The sequence below is a fragment of the Solea senegalensis genome, linkage group LG3, assembly GCF_019176455.1.
Source record: "Solea senegalensis isolate Sse05_10M linkage group LG3, IFAPA_SoseM_1, whole genome shotgun sequence".
NCBI classification, from domain to species: domain Eukaryota; kingdom Metazoa; phylum Chordata; class Actinopteri; order Pleuronectiformes; family Soleidae; genus Solea; species Solea senegalensis.
In genome coordinates this window covers 3024981-3047488 of record NC_058023.1, presented here as the reverse complement: position 1 = coordinate 3047488, position 22508 = coordinate 3024981, and the positions used below count along the sequence as shown (strand labels likewise).

Here is a 22508-nt window from a genome sequence, read left to right as displayed (position 1 = left end):
AATCTTGTACAACTGCAGTAGATCCCTGAGAGCAGTTTTTCCCAGTCCTGGTCCTCAGGGACCCACTGCCCTGCATGTTTCAGGTGTGTTGGAGCAGGGCAACATCTAAAACACATAGGGGAATGGGTCCCTGAGGACCAGGACTGGGAAACACCGCCCTGAGGAACTTTTTAAAGATGGCTAATTATTGTGACCCACATCACAGTAAATTTGCCAAGAGTTGTTTGGTAAACCATGTTGTATGCACATCAAATTTGGACCCCAAAAAACATTTCCCGTGACCTATCTGTGGGTCCCGACCCAGTCTTTGGGAATCCCTGATCTAGAATCTATGGTTCGGTCATTAGCAGTAGCTTTAGCCAGCCAATAACAAACACACTGCTACATCATGACTTTTCAAATGTTTTTATTTATTTTGTTAAAATACATATGAAACAAATACAATAAATTATATCCCAAATGTTTACTTTAAATCTTTACAAAAGTTATCACAAACTGTACACATCAGGACAGTTGTTTCTCGCTCTATAGATCCAGTCAATATGCAAACAATTGTACGAGTCAAAGATCTAAACTCTGAAACATGGAATAACGCTATAAGGTAAGAGTTGGCTTCACTGGCTTGTCTTTCCAGTCGGATTAATTGTTCACAACTATTATATGAGTTTAAATTCCACTCGACTACAAGTCTGAGCTGTTTTTTAAATTAACACCAAACGATAGAAATACATCGTCATGTCTCAATTCCCACAAGTTTACGACAACTTGTTAAATTTCACTTTTAAGTATATTATTTATATATATATATAAACAATTTCATTGACAAGTGTACTGTATATATACAAATGTAAACACAATGATTGTAAATTCAAACCACACATCCATTACTTACATTTTCCCTCAAGAAGTGTGTCGCTAAAGTGATGACAAACATGCTACGAGTAAAAATATTTAATATTAAGGGGACACGGGGGGCATCGCTGTGTGTGCAAGAAAGATAACAGTACATAGCCTTTTTTTTCTATTTGCTATGTTGGATTCTTATTACTCACAAAGGAGAAGCTGAGTCAGTGTCCTGCTTCAGATGCACTGAACTTAATTTCATATGGCTTCATGTAAAAAGTCGACATAATGTGATAACAAGTGTATGTGTGTGTGGCTTCTTTTACAATTCATACAATTCCCTGAATTTGTAAAAAGAGGAAACTAAGCAGAACAATTAAGTTTTTTTTGCCATTTTTGATGGATTACTAGTGTGTCTTTTTTAATGTTCTGGTCCCTGATTGAACACAGTTCATCAATAATCACTCACTCATTCACTATAATGGGCTAATCATCATCATGTAATTGTTGTGACACACATAAATTAACTGAATTTTCCCAAATTCGCAACACAAAAAAATATAATTCTGTTAAAAGCTGCAGTCAAAATCTTACACTTTTTATTTATTATTTCTCTATTTGATAAGATTTACTCTCATGTTTCTATTTTTAGCTTGTTTATATTTCCAGTCTTTCGAGTTTTAGCCTCTGCCGTTTTTCATGGAGAGCAATCAAAACAATTAAGTTTTTTTGCCATTTTTTATGGATTACTAGTGTGTCTTTTTTAATCTTCAGGTCCCTGATTGAACACAGTTTATCAATAATCACTCACTCATTCACTATAATGGGCTAATCATCATCATGTAATTGTTGTGACACACATAAATTAACTGAATTTTCCCAAATTCGGGAACGCAAAAAAAAATCGGAGAGCAATCAAAACACATTTACCTTGTTAGTCATTAATTGTGTTATCATATATCAGTGTCACATGCTTTTTGATACTACAAATAATATTATTGGGACTGCTCTACAAAATGGTGGACTCACAATTAGCGAGTAGCGAGTGATTTCAGACACGGCCACATTGACAAAAGCCTCTTATTTTCCCCTTTTTGCTAACAAGCTAAGTAAGTTAACGCTACATCCCCAAAATGGTTGACATAGTTGTGAGTGGCAGGTTAATTTTGGTCTCAATTGAAAATTAAAACAATGTAATGGGGGTGTTACCGATGCACTATATGCTATACTATGTTTACTGATGATATTGCGCACGCTAAAGCACCACATTCATCACCACTCGTAGAAAACAATGCAAGATAACACTCGCGCCGCTTTATGACATAACCGCATTTTCCTGCGTCTTTGTTCATAATGTTTTAAAATATATGTTTTCACTTTTCACATTGCACAAGAACATGAGCGCTTGAATGTAAACTTAGCCAAATCTAAAAGTGCCTGACATTAAAGTACTACTACACTACGGCAGGTTTCAGGTCCGGCTCACATGGGGACTTTTGTGAATTTATGAAATTCATGACCCTGGAAATGCAGTCTGGTTTTGTGAGTGGCTAGTTAGCCAGCTATGCTAACATTTCTAGCTCACGTTAGAGCAGAAAAACACAGTTGAATGAATGTGTGAGCCAATGTATGTTTGAGTTGAGATGGCTCTCTTTTTGTATGAATACTGCATTGTGTGCATATTGAGACCAGTTTTTAAAATAATCTGTTTTAGCTTTTTACAACTAATTTCTAAATGCAGTAGTTCGTCAGCATGACTTCACCTGGAAATGGAACATTTTAGTTTAATCATATGTATCTTATGAGTTAGTAGCTCAAAACTCTTTATACAAAAATAAATATCAACAGGTTGTTTTCATTCTTGCCTGTGTTTTGGGAATAAATTCACCGTGTAGTTATTTCAAATGTTCACATGTTTGCTACATGTATCTGCTACATTCCACTCCCTGTTGACTGCTCTTCTATCTACAGGCAACAGTGACTGCTTAATGGCCGGGTTCGTACATCTTGTGACAGTTGCGACTGATGAATTTTATGGCAAATTTACCCCGGCCCCTTGTAGACGCTCAATTACCTGCGTTCTTCAGGATCGAGACTGGATTAAATGACTGTTTTTCTATGAAAGTCAATGCTTTCATGGCACTGAGCAGCATAGCCCTTTTTACTTTGTGCCATTCTGAAAACAAGACGTGATCTCACTAAAGATCTCTGGGGTTAAAAACAGGTTGGTTCCAGGTGGGAGGGAATCGCTGAGGATGTATTGCAGTGAGGCGTGCTCTTCGTGTGGTCTAAATATTGGGCACATAATGTCAAAACACGCGTATGAAACTGAGCTGAGTAAGAGTTTGTGCTGTGCATAGCCAGCTCTGTGTCCACCCTCAAAGAGCTGGAGTTTGAATGAGTAAAAATAATTTCAACACAACTTTGTTTTTTGTTGTGTTTTTTTTTTTTGTTTGTTTTTTTTTGTTACAAACATGAGAAACATATTGGAATGGATTCATTTCCGTATAACATGCTCACAAGAGACGTATAGGCAACACAGCTTTGCAGCAACTGTAAACAAATGTCTGTTTTCTTACAGGAGGGAGGGAGGGAGGAGGAGGGGGTGATGTCATCACTCTATCCGTGATCATCAGGGAGTCAGCGGAGGTTTGGGTGACGGACACGAACCTTGACTCTCAAAGCTTGCTCCTCTTCCAGGCCACTGCAAGGTAAAGTGTCACACAGCTTTTATCAAGGCACGACATCCACTTTTGATGAGCAGGCATTTTGTCTGGTTCACTGCACTGTGATCATGGGCAAACAGGTTATTTCACGTGAGTCTGTTCACATGAGCAGATTATGGTGTCTTTTGGTAGCGAAAACCTTTAGAAAAATGGCTCAAATGCAGCATTTCCTCCGCAATGAAATTCCACTCAGGTCACACGGGTAAGATGTTTTTTGAAGTGGGGTTGAATACGGCTGCAGGGAAATGTGGAAAACGTGGAGCCGGGACAGCAGGAAAAAATACGGATTTTAGCCACTTACACAGCTCTACTTTCATCAATGTTAGATGGCCTTTCACAACGGGAAACAGAGGTTTGTGTCACTTTGTACTTGCTGCACACACAAAAACAACTATTTTAGCTTGTGAGACATAGAAGCTGCTGGATTACCTCTGCCTTGTTTGATTACTTTGTTAATCCAAAGGAGGGATTTCAGATACAGAGGTCACCGGGTAACACATTTAAATTGGCTAAGGGAGGCGCCAATGTATCAGCAACTCTCAAGTCGCTGATGTTCTCTCGTCGGAAAAGGCGAGATAAAGCAACAAACATATTCCTAAAATGACATAGATTTATTAGGCAATCTGTTTTTCAATTTGCTTACATTTGTGTTTTTCCTGCTGTCACCACTTGCGCTCATGTTTCCACTGAGCTCATGACTACCTTGCCCTCAGCTGCTTTAAGGCACATGAAGTGTGCAGAGAACAGTCAACTCTATGTAGTTTTACCCTTAATTTACCCTTAAATCTATGTCATAAATACCCCTCGATGGTCTTAAAGGGCACTGTACTCTAGGCTTGTTTGGGTTGAAGATAAGTATATTTTCAAGCCCTGATCTGTGATCCTTTTTTTGAGTGTTACGTGCGCTGGTTTGCTCTCATTAGAGCATCCGACTCCTGTCCTCACAAGATGTAACTGCAGCGTTTTTCACTGCTACTCCCCCACAGCACACTATCTCTCCAAGAATAGCTTCCATAATAGTCATAACAACAATAATAATCCAGGTCTGGCTGCTGCAAAATCCATTTTAAAATGAGACATGGAGTGTTAATAACAGGAGCTACTGCCAATGATCACAGTATTTGTTTAACATAGATATATATATATATGTATATATATATATATATAAACCAAAGTAGTAGAAGTAGTTTCACCACTGAAAATGGGTAATCACCTGTATTTTCCTACTCGTCAGGTGGGGAGTGAGTGGGGCAAAAGAGGAAAAGACATGGATAACATGTAAAATATGAAATTATTTTAACTATCACTAGTCATCAACACTGGACATCTGAAAGTCAAATGTTTGTTTTTTGTTTTTCTTAGCTATGGCATGCAGTGTTGGTGCTACCTGCTCATTAAATCACTCTGTACTGTATGACTCTCTATATTTCTACATGTTAAATACACACATGCAACATATAAGACGCAAAGCCAAGTCTTCCCCCCATACAGCCAAATTCCTATATCTCTACTCAGAGAAATAAATGCTAATTTTCTCCACTGAGTTTGAGAAAGAAAGCTAATTAAAATGCTGTTGTTGCGTAGGCTTTGTTTCGTCTTTTCTAATTCTTGAAATTAATACACGTACATTGTAATTTACTCGAAATAATGTAATTTACATTGTTGTGACACTACGTCGATGACACATTTTATTTGATAATGTGTTAATATAAATAGTCAGTGTTTGCATTCAATTATGAGAATACTTAATGTTTAAATTAAGGCCAAGATGACGTCGTTATCTACAATGGTTGGAAAAAAAGGAAAACGCTAAAAGATGCTAGTTAGGTCTTGTTGTTAGCAGCCAAATTATGTGCCCTTCCTTATCTCAGTCTGATTTGTAAACCCTGCTTTCATTCATTAATTTTTTGAATAGATTAACCTGCACAGATCTTAGGGTTGCTTCATACTCCCCAATTTATGTGATTTTTTACCAGGAATTTACCCTCATTCATATATATCCCAGTATTCGTTGAGTATTGAGTTGTACATGGTCAGTCCTTGGCCACTCAAAGTCGCTTTCCTATGCGTTGCTATTCTCCGACATACCCATTCACCCATTTACTTGAGCTTTTTTATCACACAAATACACTTTCATACCCTGCCAGCAATACCATCTTTGGGTTCATTGTCTTGCCCCGTGACCAATCAACATGTAGACTAGAAGAACTCGGGTGTCAAACCTACAACCTGCCCTACCGCCAAATCTACCACCAAATTGTCCACGGTTACACTCTTTTGACCAAATGGACTGGAAGGTTTGGTGCTACAGGGAGAATGACCCTAGCGGACCTCTCTGGACAAAGGAAATGAGGGGAAAACTTCAACAATACAGATCTGGGGATCACATAGAGCAACCTTCCAGGCCAGTGTCACACTCTTGGACTTGGAAATCTCTGTTAATGTGAGTTTTTTTTGAGACTGAAGGGGACAGCAGACTGAGGAATAGAGAAAGACGTCATATCTGTACCTCTCCCAGAGCATGCCAGTGTGTGATGGGCTTCCGTGGATAAGCCAGCATTTCGTTCCAGTGATCTCGTCCAAGGCCCTCAGCATCTGGCCCAGCACGACATACACCAATCACCTCATTGTGTCCGACCCTGTTAGCAGCAAAACACACACATTAACCCACAGTTGGATGAACCTTGTCTGGGTACAGATTCTTTATTGTTGGGGAAAAAAATATACTCTTTCACTTTCAGTTTTACATGAAAAGACATTTTGGAAATAACCCTGAAGCTTCTCAAGGTCACTCAGTTGGGAGAGAGTTCTGATCAGATTGGTTTAGTTACACACAGCAAAGACTCACCGATCATAATCCATCACCATGATGGACAAACTGACTTGTTCAACGTTCTCGGGGGGAATGTCGAAGATGATCGCCTCGTTGTACACCGGATTAAGTGTGCTCTTCTTCGTCGTTGTTTTTCGTTTCTTCAACCTCCGTCCGTCACATATCAGGTGAACCTTCACATATGGATCTGGGAGACATGCTCACTGTCACTCAACAGCTCAGACACACACGTTATGTTGACATAGTAAAATTGGAATGATCCTGGTTAAGTCTTAAGGCCTCTGCACATCGACCGCGATGGAAATAAATCAGATGTGAATTTAGACGCACCATCAGTCTCCACAATTAAGGATATGATTCTGCAAATAAGCTACAAGAACACAGGTTAGAGGTTGGAGGCGAGAATGACTAAAAATCTACCTTAATCCAGAAACGTAAATTGCTGCTCGCACTAATGGGATACAGGTTCTAAAAATGTCCAGTCTTCAAAGAGTAGTGATATCTAGTGGTGAGTGAATTCGGTGCGATGGGAAAATGTGTCTAGTGTGCAAAGGCCCTAAGGCATTAAGGGAATGTGGCACACACCTGTCTGGTTTCGCAATTTAATTTAACACAGTTTAAAGTACATTTTTGGCATCATCTGTTGAATTATTCTGAGTTGGCCGCTGGCCTCCATCCCATTCCTTCTCCTCTATTTCCATTCTAAGTGGCCACCTGCTGTGTGTTCTCGACAAAGTTTGATTCAGGGCTCGGCTTGAGTGTTTGAAGCGAGCCTTATCTTATTTGCTGTCAGGTTACCTGAGGAGCCTGTGATGTCCATGGCTTTGAGGTTCCTGCATTTGATGACTGTCAGGGTCATTCTGCCTGCTGTGGGGAGGTAGCACAGCGAGTACATGATCTCTCCGAGGTCAACGCTCTCCTGAATGACAAACGCGGGGAGGCAACACAGAGTTTTAAATGTTTTTTTGACATTTTCTGTGGATCAAAATGCCAAAGCAAGTGAACAAAAGGCTCAGTCAATGAACACAGTCGTACTTTATCAGCTGGACATTGCATTAGCGCAGTGTCGGCAGGCTGTTGTGGACATTATCTCTTTTAACTGGGATCAGGACAAAGGAATCTGCTATTATTCAGCTTAGCAGGCTAGTTTTTGTGGTATCAAAGACAAAACAGTATGTCTAACTTGTTTCTATGTTTGAGTAGAAAATCCTACAGTGCTACACTGCTCGATTTTGTTGATGTTTGGTTGTGTTGGCAGCCTGATGTTTCTATAACTGTAGTGGCATTATTGTTTTTCAGTCAAGTTTCCATTGAAAATGCACATCCTTCTCTTTCAGACAGATGCATGCGATACTTGAAACTCTTTTTCACAGCAGAGATCGTGACCCGTCATAGTAGCAGAAGCACAGGTGGAAGTTTATCTGTGGCTGCATTCAGTTCAGCTGTCGCTCGTAAATCGTGACACGGTGTCTCTGAAAGACCCATAAAAAACCTCTTAAATGGAACATGGCCATTATCTCTGTATTTTTCCTATTGTGACCTGACAAGAGCGTCTTCTGTGGAAAGAGCCAATAAGGTGAAGATGCCCTCAGGTGTATCGACACAGGTCACATCAATTCTCTGGCTCGACTATTTGAGCCGGTGGTTACGATATTTGTCATAGTACTTAACTGCACAAACAAGGCCTGTAATTAGCGTAACTCTCTTCCTCTGCCTGGAAAAGTTTGAACCCAAAAAAAGTTCACCTTTCCAATCCATTATCACAATTATTCACACATCTTGGGCACTACATCTGATAAAAGCAGCAATTTGATGCAAAGAGAGTCGTAAATTCAAGGTGACATCTTAATCTAGCGTCGACATTTCGCTGTACTTCAGGTCCAAAATACTGGAAATGTTCAAAAATACAGTAGGTGTTCTTTGTTGCTCTCTGTTAATTCAAGGAACGTCTACATCTGTCCATTGTGGCACATGCAACGCTAAGTCAGTTGAAGCCTGAGATGTGGGTGCTGCACTTCTGTTTGAATAATTCATAGCTTGTACTTTGGCAAATAACCAAACTTTACCACGTATGTTACTGAAATCAAGTTTATAGACATACAAGATGTCCTTACCGACTGGACTGCCCGCCACTATTGATCTAAGCAGATAAAGTCAATCACTTCGGTCACAACAATGCATTATTGTTAGGACAACCAATAACAAATTCATCTCATCATATCTCGTCTTGATGCTAAGATGAGCCCTAAGTGTTAATATCCAATGAAGTACAATTTGGGGCATTTTTTTAGGGAGTTCGCACTATATATACGTACAAATACTATTTGTTGAGCTACTTGTGAGTTATTTAATGTTTGGGTAATTTTACTCTGTTATATTTATGTCTAGAATACCCAGCAGTTTTTAGAAAATGTGTGTGTGGGTGTCTGGCTGATGAATTGCATTTCCAAGAGTGACTGAATTATGCGTATTATGTGTTCCTCCTGCCACTTTAGTGAACCACTGCTGATGAATTTATGCTCTTAGGAGTGATTTAAAGTAGTACTTGATGTTTAGACCTTTCCAAAAACAGCCGAGGTTCCCATTCACTCTGTGTAATTTCTCCTCAGGCAGGAGTTTGGCGCATTTCACATCTCTTACATAGAAACAATGTCCTCATTTGTGGGGATCTGGCATTGTGTCAGTGGAGACGGCAACTCACTGTAGTCGCTGCATGAATATCCTTCCACACCACCGCCTCCCTGGAGAGGTCAGAGAGTTCAAAGAGGTTGTCCACAACCACCTCGCCAATCATGTCGTGGCTGGTGAAGCGGTCGAAGTCGTACACGCTGAAGTGCAGCTTGCGGTTGCAGATCTCATCGTACACTACCGGGAAACAGAAGGTCTCGTCAAACATGGGGTTCAGGTTCTTGCGGTGGACACGCGTCTGGTACTTCTTCTTCCTCTCCGGCAGCAAGTAGATCTTCACGTATGGGTCAGAGGTGCCAGTGAAGTCCTTGGCGGGTAGGTCCAAGGCCTTAAGGATCCTCACAACCAGTGCCTGTTCCTCATAGTCGTAACGCAGCGAGAAGCTCAGCTTTCCGCAGGTCTCCACAGGCTCTTTGGGCTCGCCCTCAGAGTCCACGGACTTCTGTTTGTAGAGTTCAGGTTTTATTCTTCCGATGCTCACTGTAGAGCTCTGGCGCAGAGGCACCGTCTCCATGCTGAAGTCGACGCTGGTGACATTCATCTGACGAGGCAGGTGGCGCCGGAAAGAATTGTGCCTGTTGAAAAGGGTAGAGGGCATCTGGTAAATGTCTCAAGTCTAAGTGTCACGCGTGAGTGGCTTGTTATGATGGGCGCTAATGGTTTGTCAGTGGAGGGGATGTCTAAGAAGCATGATGCATAATGTTGTGGAGTTCATGGAATATGTTTCGACATCTGGTAGAGCAGCAGAAATATTTTGGTGCTGAGGAAGAACCACACAGATTTTGGAATATAACGGACCCTGTATATTCACTTCACCTGCCAAATAACCAAAGACCCCCAAGCAGTATTTCCGGTAAGCTGTCGGCAAAGATCTGCAGAAGTTACCAAGACTGTTCAGCAATGATTTATAGAGAGCACAGAGATGCAGTAGAGCTCTGTTGTTGTCCCCCTGCGACACTGACATTTAACTACTAACTACTACTAACGACAGGGACTAACTACTAAAAGACAATTTAAACGTTTTTGATCAGAATTAGAAGTTTTGATCGATAACGGTAGCTTACAAAGTCCAAGTTTCCCATTAGTGACAACTAACCTGAAGTTAAGGAGCTGGGTAATATTTTAGCACACGTTGAAAGTGACTTTCCAACTACACACTGGACCTGGACTTTACTTTCTGGATTATGAGTTCACAGAGAGTTGTGTGCCACGTCATCGGATATCCATGATTCAGGTCGTACTAATGAGGGTTTTGGTCTAGTAGACCACACAAAGTTGGATTACAACATTTAGGCCTTGAAGACCTCAGTGGACTTACGGGCGTTTTTTGTATTTGCACAATACACCTTGACAATGCTAACAGTGACTGTAGAACTTTCTAGCAGGCAAAGCTATTTGTCTTTCATTCTATTTATTTGTTCATTGTTGTAATTGGTATCAAAGCACCGTAGCCTTTAAAGTGCCTTTAAGGTGCATTGTCAAAGCCATGTTTTGTTATATATTGCCTTCGTATACAGCTTTGTAAATCTATCTATCATCAGAACCTGTACGACTTGTCGGTTTTACAACCTAACAAGATGCTGTCTAACTAACTAACTAACTTCAAGCTGATAACTATCTAACTGCTAACTGACGTTTGCTTAACTGTGTATGTGGAATAAACCTTCAGAAAGACAGTCGAGTTGTGCCCGCTGTACTTGTTCTGGTTACCATTTCCAGAAGGGAGCATTGAGCAAAAATCCAGCAAAAATCTGGACAGTGACCTTGCCTCTCATTTTTATACAGTGTTCTTTCACCACTGTAAAGAGCACTTCCTGAAATGTTCCATGTTCTTGCAACCCACACTTTGTAGACAGACTAAGAACTCTGACAAAGATGGTACAGTAAACTGCTCTTTCTTACTCACAAAAGTGGTCCTGCAGAATGGTTTGCCTGTGTTTTCTGTGAGGTTGACTGTATTTATTTATTTATTCATCTTTTAAAGGGAAAACTGTTTTGACTTGCCAATCTTGTCACCTAGCAACTGGTCGTCCTCCTCCCGTCAGACAGTAAGACAATGACAGCAATCTGACAACCAGGGCACAAATGATATGGTACTGACAGCGCGGCCATACATTTCAAACAACACTTTTGTTAACAACACGAAAGTGATTGAAATACAACCAAAAACATACTGAACCGTCGCCGACCAGACGAGCAGCAGTTGCGTCGACCTCTGTTTATCCACCAAAAACTACTTAAACTATGTGAACAGTTACACTGCTTGCGCCTCACGTCAAAAAGAACTGAGTTCTACAGGAAAGTAGTCTATGGGAAAATGAGCCTCTATTTCTCACTTGATTTATAACATCACTAAGTGTTTTCCTGAGGAGTTAATGGTCTCACATGCCAACCGAAGAGACAGAACTGAGTTTTACGGGAAAGTGGTCTACGGGAAAATGAGCCTCTACTTCTCACTTAAGACCAAAAACTTCCATTCCAAACTAAATAAAATAATACGTAAACATCTCTAGTGATTCTACATATTGCAACTCTAAGTCAGGAGTATAATTTGACAGTACGAAGGAGTGTTTTCTCATCGAGAAGTAAATAAGAATAGTAAAACAAAATGAGAGACGTAAACTTGTCTTAGTATTTTACTCCACAGCCGTTTGCATTATTCAGCACCGCTACTGGGATGTCATTTCTTTCTTCTACAGATTTGTCTCCATATTAAAGTACATTATAAAACAGTTAATATTTATAGACCGTTGCTTAAAGCCTCATGAATACATTGGCCTGGAGGAAATTGTATTTTTTCCCTCCGCTATTTTCTGACATTTTGTGCAACCATAATAATTCACAGATAATGAAAGTAATCTTGAGTTGCTAGCCATGCGGTGCTTCATCAAGTTGCCCGGTTTAATTCCCCGTCGTTGAATATTAGAATGGATGACTTTAGTTCACATTGTCTACCGTTATAGCCTACGCTTGTTGAAGGTGTTTGTGTTTTTAGCCTCTTTCTAGTGTCAAAAAAGGAAACTAGTGTTGTCATCTCTGACCTGGCCTTCACCCGATCCTCGGTGGATCATCCACTCAACATAATTTAATTAAAGAGTCGAACAACAAACCAAAGCGCACGAGAGTCAATAACATTTCCCTCTGAGAAAGTGAGCGCAGCTGTGTGACGCATCTCACCAGGACGCCAACCTTCCACCATGACAGCTCCCGCCCCACAGCACTGCTAATTATGGACGTTCTACTTTAAACACTGTTCTGGAAAACAAAGAGAAGCGAGAGCTGATTGTTTAATTACTACGGTTGCTTCCCGTCGTTACCATAGCAGCTCGACTGCATGTGATTATAGGTTCTCGGAGTGAAGCGCGGTGTTGCGCCACCCCTCCCCCCCCACACCCTGTGCTGACAAGCCCACAGGAGGTGACGAGTGGAACACAGAGTTCATCATGCACAACAGCGTCTGAAGGTCGCCGGCCAGTCCCCGATGCTCTCCCTGACACGTGCCATACCACCTCGAGGGCAGTGAACCGTCACAGGGGTTTTGCTTTTCTTTCGTGTGGGTCAGACGGACAAAAATGCTTTTGTTGTACTGTAATGGTAAGCAGCAAGCGCGTGTCTTTGAAGAGGCCTGACCTACAGTCGTTATTGTTGCAGGGGTCAGGTGGGACGGGGGGGCTGTGGCTGCAGTGGGCTCACATGCTTCACATCCATAACGACTAGATTTTCAGAAATAATATTGATTGGGATTGGGTTGTGCAGGTAAACGGGTAATCACAATCAAAATTAGTACATTTTCATTTCATTTCAGAGACTGCAATTTGTACCTATTGCAGCGTCTGACCCAGGTCTTGGACTTCAATGCCGGTGAAAGACCTCCCAATCTTCTTTCTTGACCGTCATTAATCGTTAGCATTTCGATGCCGTCTCAGAAGCTACAACTTGGTGATTGTTGAACTGAAGCTTCACTTAAAAATGAGTCAAGCTTGCAATAGATGTTTTAATTGTACGTAAAATGTGTGTCGGTGTAAACAGGAAGTTGATTCTCTACTGTGTGTTGGCTTGGTTCGTCACAAAAAGTCATGCTAACGAGAAACGGAGATGGCGAAAAGTCAGAGCGAGGATTTCGTCTATTAGTCGAGCTCTAGTACCTCAAGAACCAGGTCTTTCATTTTGCCTGCCCAGACTTTAGAAACTAAAACGATCCAGCAGCATGTTTAAACATTTTTGGGGACTCGAACACTGGCTTGGTTGAAAATAATGTACCTGGAGGAAGAGGTCGGCTCTGTGGTCTGCCTCTGGATTTTGGCTTGCTGGCTGAGCTTCTCCTTCAGGGCTGTCTGCACCTCAGCGGGAATGTCCGGAGATGTCTGGCTGATCTTCATGGCCGCCTCCAGAAGCTTGACAGAGCTGCGCCCGTTGGCCGTCACCTCTGGCGGATACTTCTTCTCCACCTCCGCCACTTTACACTTGGAGATCGGCGGGGAGCTGGGCGGAGGCGCCTCGGGGAAACCCACGTGGAGGCCGGCATTCTCGGCGTGCGCCGACAGAGCCTTGCTCCTCCAAATGGGCCAGCACAGCTTCCAAAAGACAAAGAGAGAGACTACCAAAAGGGCGAGGCCACAGAAACCTACGACCACAGCAAGGAGACTAATAGAGATGTCTACACATAAGAACCACAGGAGGACACGGAGAGGAAAAGGGGACAGGCAAGCCAGCGGGACAAAATAGGACAGACAAACATGCAAGGGAGAAAGAGAAAAAAAGAAGAGAAAGCGAGCGGTAAGAAAGAGGGGGCAGCATGTGCACCTGTTTGATGAAGCAGGACAATGTGAAGTCATTTAAAAACACCGTCAAAAAGCAACATGTTCTACAAGGTCGTACTGTGTCAGATCCTGGGCTCAAATCTTAAAAACCTTCTGTCTTTGAAATGGTTTTGGTTAAAGGTATCAGCACAACTGTGTTGGTAACAGTTTGGTGGTTTAAAACAAAAAAAAATGACAAACATCGGTGATAGTGATACTGGTATCAGATAAGAACAAGTGGTATCTAACCCTCCCTAACATGTTTATGCCATATTGTTTTATTATTTTGACTGATAATGTGATTGTGATTGACACAACTTTCATAATCGATGAGTCCGTTGATTGTTTCCTGATTAATCAATGAGTTGTTTGGGCCATAATGTGTCACGAAAAATTCCCAAACCTCCACATGATGATCAAATTTCTAATCAGATCCGCTGGTTTATCTGTTGTATAGAACAGTCGTTCTCAAAGATAATTTGCTCTCTCATCATCCTCATCTTCCTCACATATACATCACACACTGGTGTAGTGACATCAGATTAAGAGGGAGCGAGCGATAAGGCGACTCTCATTATTAGTATTTCATTCATTTTGTTATAGGACACTGTTTCTGATTCTCCTCCATGTGCCACCGGTGTGCCACCAGTTGTATGTGGTACCACCGTTTGAGAACCATGGGTATATAGCAAAGAGGCCATAAAATAACTGTAAAATTCACATTTATTAAGCCAAAAAGCTTGTTTTAAGGATTAAAATAAACACTCAAACTACGTTTAAATCAATTATAGAAATGGACGATTAATTAAGTAATCGAATAATCGTAGCATAATTGAACCGGATTTATAAAGTATGAACATATTTTCCCTCATATAATTAGCACTGTTTCTGGTGCTGGTGTGAATTCCTCTAACATTTCACCATCCACTGCAAACATTGCATCACATCTTGATCTTCACGAGTGTTTTGCTCCTGCTCGTGTTGCAATTTTGATTATTTTGCAGTTTCCTCCTCCGCCCACCTGCTCTGTGCACATGTTTGGATTCACAAGTTTGCAAACAGAGCTTCGTACATGCAGGATTATAAAATAATATTCATGTTTCTAAATTGAATTCAAACGATTTCTACGTGGCAACGCGAGAGAAAGACAGGCGGCTGCTGCGACGTTCTTCAGCGCATCCACCTGTTGCTGCTGCTTCTCCATCACTTTGCACTGAGCTGCGTAACAGGTGGAGAATTCACTAAGTTTTACGCGGATAGAGAATAAAGAGCAGCCTCTTTTCTTTCTTTCTTTCTTTTTTGCTGCAGCTACATATAAAAAGAAAAACAGGTTTGTTTGGGGAAATAAGAGAAAAGAGGAGAAAAAGAAGTGTCTTTCTTTCATTTACCTGCATATCCTTTACCTGGTATGTTGCTCTCCAGCGGGAATATGTCCGAGCATTTCTCCCGGTCTACGTGTCCCGTGAGACAAAGTTCCGTGACGATCTGGAGCGCCCTCTGGCACAAGGGGATGCTGTCCTCGGCGCGGACACTCATGTCTCTCCTGTTAAGCCATTGCACGCCGGAGGATCCGGGAGGGCGGCGACTCATTTGGGCGCCTTTTCTATGCGCCGGAGAGTGCGGCGTGTCCGCGGAAGACGGCAGCGACGCGCGCCGCGTCCTGATCCATGTCCTGCGCGCAACGAGGGAGCGACTGCGGCCAAAACGCGCTCTGCTCGTCCTTGGTTTGGACAAACAGGCAGCAGCAGCAGCAACAGGAGTCCAACCCTCCAGGAGCTGTGCGCAGTAGGCTGTGCCAAACCACAGTAACGGGATTACTTCTTCTAGTAATGACTGGAGTGTTTCACCTTGTGTCCCCGCCTCACACACACACACACACACACACGCCACCGCTGACAAAACCCCAACAGGGTTTCGTCCTCTGTGACCCTGAATGTTAACAGTCGTGCAAAATAAGTCATCATCCCCTGCACTTGTTATTCCCACATGTAGATGATTAAGCATCAGCCACCATTTAACACCAAGAGTCAAGTCACTGATGCAGCAGGGGAATCAACTCCAGACTCAACAAGTCTGTGAAAAATAAAGTATGTAAAGAGCTTTTCAGTCAGGGGGGGAAGAGAGAGGTTCAGGTGGGGGGAAAAAACCCTGCCTGCTCGTAATTATTTATTAAAAACACAACATCAGAGAGGCAAGTCTTGTACTTATTACGAATTTATTTGACCAGGTTTTTGTTTTATTTTTCTTCATTAATACGAGCCAAGCAAACCGTTTTTTCTTTCTTTTATTTCCAAATTTCACATTTAGAACATTTTGAGTACTTTTTGCCTTTTCATCAGATTGCCTCTCGGTTGTGTTGAAAAAAAGGATATAAGACAGTCTGTGATGCACATTCTTGTAGCCTCCGTTTTAACATAGTTATGGAGAAAAAAAGCAGCCTAAATGCTCTGTGTTCTAATTAAAGGTGATTATGTCAGAAATGTATTATACAAAAGACTTAAAATGACAATGATATGTCATCAGAAACAAAGGCCTCACTGGTGCTGGCACTATATTCACAAAAAAAGATTGTCTGTCACAAACTCTGATTATGTTTTTCGTTTGGTGTTTTGATCTCTTTCGCCATCCACTGCCAACCACCCAATAGTGCACGCAGCCAGTATAACTTAAAGCCAATCCCTGAAGGTCTGCAGTGGAAATGTGTTCAATTATAGACGACTTAAAGTTTAGAAATTCTGTGTAGGAAGTCTGGAACTCCTCAGCAGTGGTAGAATTCAGCTTTGAGAAAAAGAAGTACCTTCACTTTATGCCGAAGAATCAACAGATGAATCTCGGTTTTTTTTTTTCATAGTAAGTTACCGTTAATGTCAGGAACACAGGCGTCAATGTTGGATCTTTCATTTTTCTCCGTATTACCATTACTGTCGTCCAACTTTTTGATTTCTCTTTCGTGATTGCTAAACATAAGGTCTCAGCCAGCATGTCTATGTGGACCCAATAAGGGTTATATTTGGGCTGACAATATGGGTCCCAAGTGGGTTTTATCCATGGCTTCTATCGTATTTGCCCCCCCTTGTCCAGTTAGTACCCTTTCCAGGCTACCTGGGTACAAAATGAGTACTAATGCCCTGTTTCCATTCTACAGTACAGTCCACTTTGGACCGGTAAAGCCCTGTGTCAGTGAAAACAGTACCTTTACTTGGTAGACAGGGTGCGGGCTGTGCCCGATGGCCGTGTCAGCAAGATACATAGCACGATGGAGCACCAGTGCGATGACATCGAACGCAGCATAACAGACAACAAAAGAGCAGCTGGTTTTATTCCAGGTTCGGGTTTGTGGCTGTTTTGTCTCAACAAAACATCAGGTTTTGCTTGAGGGGGCGTTGAAGAAACGGCGGTCAAATGGGAGTTCACCCAGTCAGCGGATGGAACGGTTGAGGCCGCAACGCAAAAAAAACCCATGTACCGTACCGCACCGAAGCGAATCGTTCCACTCGGTATAACAGGAGCCCCATATTGGAAGCCCATGTGGGCAAACACGGGTGGGGCCACCTTGGAATCCTTGGACTAAACTCCCTTAGGACCCATATTGTCACCCCAAATATAAGCCTAATGGGGCCCACATGGACGAGCTGATCAGTCACTGGATTTGTCCATACCGGCCCCCAAGACAACTATTACTGTAGAGAGTTCTGTTTCCCATGGTGGATTATTCCCCCGCTGCTTCAGATCTTCTCACATTAGGGTTATGAATCCACGAGGAGCCGTCTCCTGGACACCAGTCCATATGTTGTCACTGAGCTGCGAGTTAATGTTCTTTATTTGTGTCGAGAGTAGCAGTGTATCTGCATGTTAAAATGCATTTGACCAGCAGTTACACATTTCTAATTGGTATACCTGAAAAGAGGTGAGTGCACTTCCAGTCAGTTTTCAATTCAAACTTGTTGCCACGAGAAAAGTAATCACTGCACACACTGTGTGGATTTATGTTACGCTTTCCAACACAAGGAAAGACACACACACACACACACACAAATTTAAATCACTGAGTATGATTCAAAGTGACAATTTAGCAGTTATCCTGTCAGAGCTGATTTACATCATAATCATGTCTGCATTGCATTGTTGTGAAAAATAAGTGCAGTCAAGAGAAATTAAAGTTGGGTTTTGTTAGATTCACTTTTTTGGACAAAAAGCAAAAAAAAAAAAAAAGACTTAACAACTTCCTCAACTGGTGCTTAAGAAATGTTGCTCCAGGCTCGAACGGAAATGCTTCCCAATTTTCTGTAAATGGGGCTCCATCAAAATGGGGTGTGAGATTGGCTGGAGAATATTGTGTTCGCTCTACCTCACTGTTGTGATGAAAGGGGAGCTGAGTCAAAAGGCAAAGCTCCCAATCTCCAGGATGATCTTCATTCTTATCCTCACCTCTTGTCTTGCGATGGGTCATAACCAAAATAAAAAGATCGCGGGTATAAGCTGCCGAATCGGGTTTTTTCAGGAGGTTGGCTGGGGTCTCCCTTAGAGAGAGAGGGTGAGAAGCTCAGCCATCCAGGAAAGACTCGGGCTAGAGTGCCAGTGGAGGTGGTTCAGGCACCTGGTAAGGATGCCACCAGGGCGCCTTCTTAGGGAGGTATTCCTGGCACGTCCAATTGGGAGGAGACCTAGAGGACCAAGGACTAGGTGGAGAGATTATATCTCCTCACTGGCCTGGGAGCACCTGGGGATCTCCCTGGATGGATGGATGAGGCTTCATCACGCTTTGCCAAACCGCTTGATTTTGCACATACCGCAGGCAGAAAAAGTTGAGAAACCTTTGTCTTTTCAAGTGGCAGCTCAAGCAGAACACAGGATATCGTCCGAATGCCGATTCTCCACATCGCTCGTATTTGTGTCAGGCAGATTGTACCCAACGATGCTGCCATTGAGCAAGCCTCGCCCCTCCAGTTGCCAGTTGTGATGTTGTGATAAAATCACTGCTTGGGAGTTGTGCCCCAGTCGTGTCTGTAGTTACAAAGCAACCACCCCTTTGTGGGATAAAGAAAATCATGAATCAAATTTCTCACCAATGGATTCGGAAGCTTCTTCTGGAAGATGGATGTTCACGTCTTATTTAAGAGTCGTGACTGTCTCACATCAGAAAACATTGATTTTCTTTGAGCCAATCTGTGAACGTCTTTGGAAGACGATCAGAAGAGATTGCTTCCCGCCACTTTGCGGCGTCTGATCAACAGTGCTTATGTCTCTGTCTGGAGGGCGACTCCAAATTACCTTTTTCATCATAGGAGATTTTTTTAGGCGACGTGAACGCCACCTGGCACTCAATCAAGATTTCCCCCTTCATCAAATGTTCGTGTTCATGTGTTGGTTTTGTGATTGTTTTTGTCCTCAGGAGACACAATTGTCCTATACGTCATAGACTATGTTGCACAGTCACCCAAAACAAGGACACAAAAGTCTGTAAAAAGTACTTTCGTATTTCATGATACCTGTAAATCTCACTGGATTGAAATTTCCCTTTACCACACGCGGTTGAAACATGTCAGAAAGTAGCTGTGAAAACTGATATTAGAAGGTGACATCGTGACGTCATGGTGAATCTGAGATTGTTAAGGTTTCTGTGCAGACGAGCCGAGTGAATGCACACCCAAGGCTAAACGGAACAAAAACCTGACAAGATCTTCAAGAAATGCTCCCTCTGCCGCAGAGAAAGTGAGCATTTTGTAAGTAAAACTTAACAAAGCCAGGTTGTATCATCGCTCTCTGTATTTTTGGAGAAAGGTAAAGGTTGGTGAGCAAGTGGCCATGGAAGGAGTCGAAATAGGGAAAGTGCACCTAGTTAAGGCATCGTTGGGTTAAAATATGATGATGGAATATTGCGATATTATTTAAGATAATTTTGCCCACAGTTGTTTTTTTCCCCCAGAAAGTTTGACTTATTTCTTTCCCTATTATTACATCCGGTCCAGAGTAGATGCTCAGTGTCCCCCAGGCTATTGAGCACCCATGAAATTCATCTGTACAGAATGTACAAATGTGACATTTCCCAGCGTTTACTGGAAAAATAAAATACCAATATTCTTTTCTGGGAGACCAAGAGTGACGCCGATTAAATACTGTCTTGTTAGGAGAGGTTTTCGGGCGTTAAGCTGTCCGACTTTGACTCAAATCAGACAAGAAATGTGTTTCTAACCTTCCGTGTCGTGATGTTGTTATTATGACATGTCGGCGGTGGAGGATTGTTATGGCGACAGGCCTGATTTGAGTCCGCCTCATCAGCTGACAGTCAGGGACGCGGCGAGTGAGAAATGATTTAATAATTAACATTCATGAGCGGGAACGTGGGCGACGACCAGCGCCGCTGCCCAAAACACCATAACACGCCCTGCGGCGGCGACAACACTGCGATTACAGCCGTAATTGATTATTTTGGAGAAAGTGAGAGCATCATTAGGAATCTAAATGCATCAGCACATCTTGGGGCCAGAGAGTCAGTCTGCTGTGGTCGTCCACAAAAGTAAATCACTATAAAAAAAAACACAATTAAAGGTGACACGGGGGTTTTAGAGTTTGTGTTGTTGTGCGAGAGACGGAGGATCCGTTTGTTCGCCAATTTGCTTATTAAAACTATTTGATTTCAACATTTGTAGCGGAAATTATAGCAGAATTTTATACTGTAAATTAATCATGTTTACAAGTCAAGTGGACGCATCGTGATATTATTGGTATCGTGGACCGTGAGGTACCACGCGACTCCCACCCCTATTCAACAGCCTGCGTGATGCGTTCACTGTCCTGTCGTAAATGGCGAAACCCTGCTTCTAAACAGGAAACACGAAGATCTGTTTCCACTTTATTATCCCTTGTTCTTACAGGTTAGACATCTATTTAGAACAGGTTTACACAATAAAGCAAGGAATTGCAAAGAAAATATCAAAAGAAATATTAGTCAGACTAACACAATACTTTTTTAAACGTCCTTATGGTCCGTCCCACACAAGTTCACTGCAAGGGACAATGAGAGACGTTTAATATCCCCTCTGCGTGAGAAGACGAGACAACGTCTCTTTCATTTCTTTCTTCTTCTTCTCCTCCTCCTCCTCCCCGTGATTAAATCGCAGGTTTCTCCTAACGCCGTTTAATTAAAGGTTAACTGCCGGGTCTGCGATCACATCTCTGGTCAGGCGTCTTTCACTCTGCTGCTGCTCACTCTGCTGCTGCTGCTGACAAATGTGCGCACCTTCATATGAATAACGGCTGTTACGCAGCACGCGCTCGCGCCTGGCATCATGTAATGGCTCGTAACCGCAGATCGCTGCACCGATAGTCCACGCTGTGGCAAAAGCACGACGTCTCTTTTGTCCGACTCCCTTTTTTCCCCTGTTTTATTCATTGTTTATTAACAATGAAGCAACTGTGCCTTTCTGCACCAGCATTCTGTATTAATTTCACCCCCAGTGTCATGCTTTTTATATTATTTTCCTTATATATACTGTATATATATATTATTTACTTAAATTCTGAACTCAGTGTCACTAAATTTAATTAAAAAACAGATTATTCAGGACACCTCGCCGCGTCCCGTTGTCTTAATCCTATAATTCCGTTGAACAATAGCTATAAAGTTAACAGTGAGTAATTACCGTTTGCCTCCGTTTTTTTGGTGCCGTTCATCAAACTGTCTTGAACCATAATATGTGTAAAAGTGTTTATTACTGGTGCATGTGTGAAATGTGTACACATTCAAATGAAACCGTTGCGAAACGCGCGTCCATGATGGAAACAAAATGAAATAATGAGCAGCCAATCTTCCCCCGCCTCCCTGTCACTGGCGAGCGCACACTTCCACTTCCACACGCACACTTCCACTTCCACACACTCTCAGCGCGGCTGTACTCGGGTAAGTGGTGAGCGATCACGCTGAGAGCGCCTCACTGGGATGTTCAGAACAATTACCTCTGCCTCGCTGCCACTCAGGAACCCTCAGGTGAAGTCATTATCTTAACCAGGAGCTGCTCATTGCAGTCACAATTAATTCACGTTAACGGTGGAGTCTGGACCACCAGGGACATCTGGATACATGACTCCAATCATACTCATTACTGGACAAGGCATGGTCCCCCCTTTTTTTAAAAAAAAAGAAATAATAATATTATTATGATTATTATTGTTATTCCTCCTGTTACAGCGCTGCTACAAAGCTAAAAGGCACTTTTAGGCTGCCGTCTAAAAGAGCATGAAATCAAATCGATGTGTGAGGGGTAGGGACATGGAAAGTGCTTTTTAAATCCAAAGTCAGTGTGTTACAAGTAGACGTGAACAGAGTTAAGACGCCAGGTGTGTCTGGGCTGCGAAATCCACGTCCTCAATATGGAACTTATACTTTCTGACCAACTGACGGTAAAAAGGGTCGGAGTTTCGGTTTCTACAGTGGCCTGTGAAATATTTATCTATTCATCTCTCAATTTATTAATGAATAAAATTAGTAATAATAATAATTACACGCTGAATACAGCAGGGAACATTACACTTTCTAGCAGAGACACTTTTTTTTTTTTTTTTTTTTGAAATAGAAAGTCGGACCTCGGGACTCTGTAATCACGATAATCAATGCGCTCT

General features: G+C 42.2%; 1 protein-coding gene across 5 annotated transcripts; it reads right to left on the bottom strand.

Moving 5' to 3' along the window:
- Positions 1–1505: 1505 nt before the first annotated feature.
- syt10 (synaptotagmin X) lies at positions 1506–15643 on the bottom strand. 5 transcript variants are annotated; one of them, XM_044022528.1, is made up of 8 exons: positions 15278–15643; positions 13351–13747; positions 9104–9665; positions 7201–7321; positions 6418–6589; positions 6079–6208; positions 4783–4792; positions 1506–3547 (listed from the first exon to the last, which is right to left on the bottom strand). In XM_044022528.1, exons 1-8 carry the CDS (start codon positions 15477–15479, stop codon positions 3522–3524), a joined length of 1620 nt encoding a protein of 539 aa, XP_043878463.1. In that variant the 5' UTR covers positions 15480–15643; the 3' UTR covers positions 1506–3521. The 5 variants fall into 5 exon arrangements, with proteins under 5 accessions (XP_043878463.1, XP_043878460.1, XP_043878461.1 ...); XM_044022525.1 differs by lacking the exon at positions 4783–4792; XM_044022526.1 differs by lacking the exon at positions 4783–4792 and having other exon boundaries at positions 15293–15643.
- Positions 15644–22508: the final 6865 nt, after the last annotated feature.

Coding starts and splice junctions, on each gene's coding strand:
- syt10 (XM_044022525.1), bottom strand. CDS start 15,479: ATGAGTCGCCGCCCTCCCGGATCCTCCGGCGTGCAATGGCTTAACAGG. Junction 6,209..6,417: donor ATGGTGATGGATTATGATCG/GTGAGTCTTTGC, acceptor TGCTGCTAACAG/GGTCGGACACAATGAGGTGA. Junction 3,548..6,078: donor ACTGGCATGCTCTGGGAGAG/GTACAGATATGA, acceptor TTTACCTTGCAG/TGGCCTGGAAGAGGAGCAAG.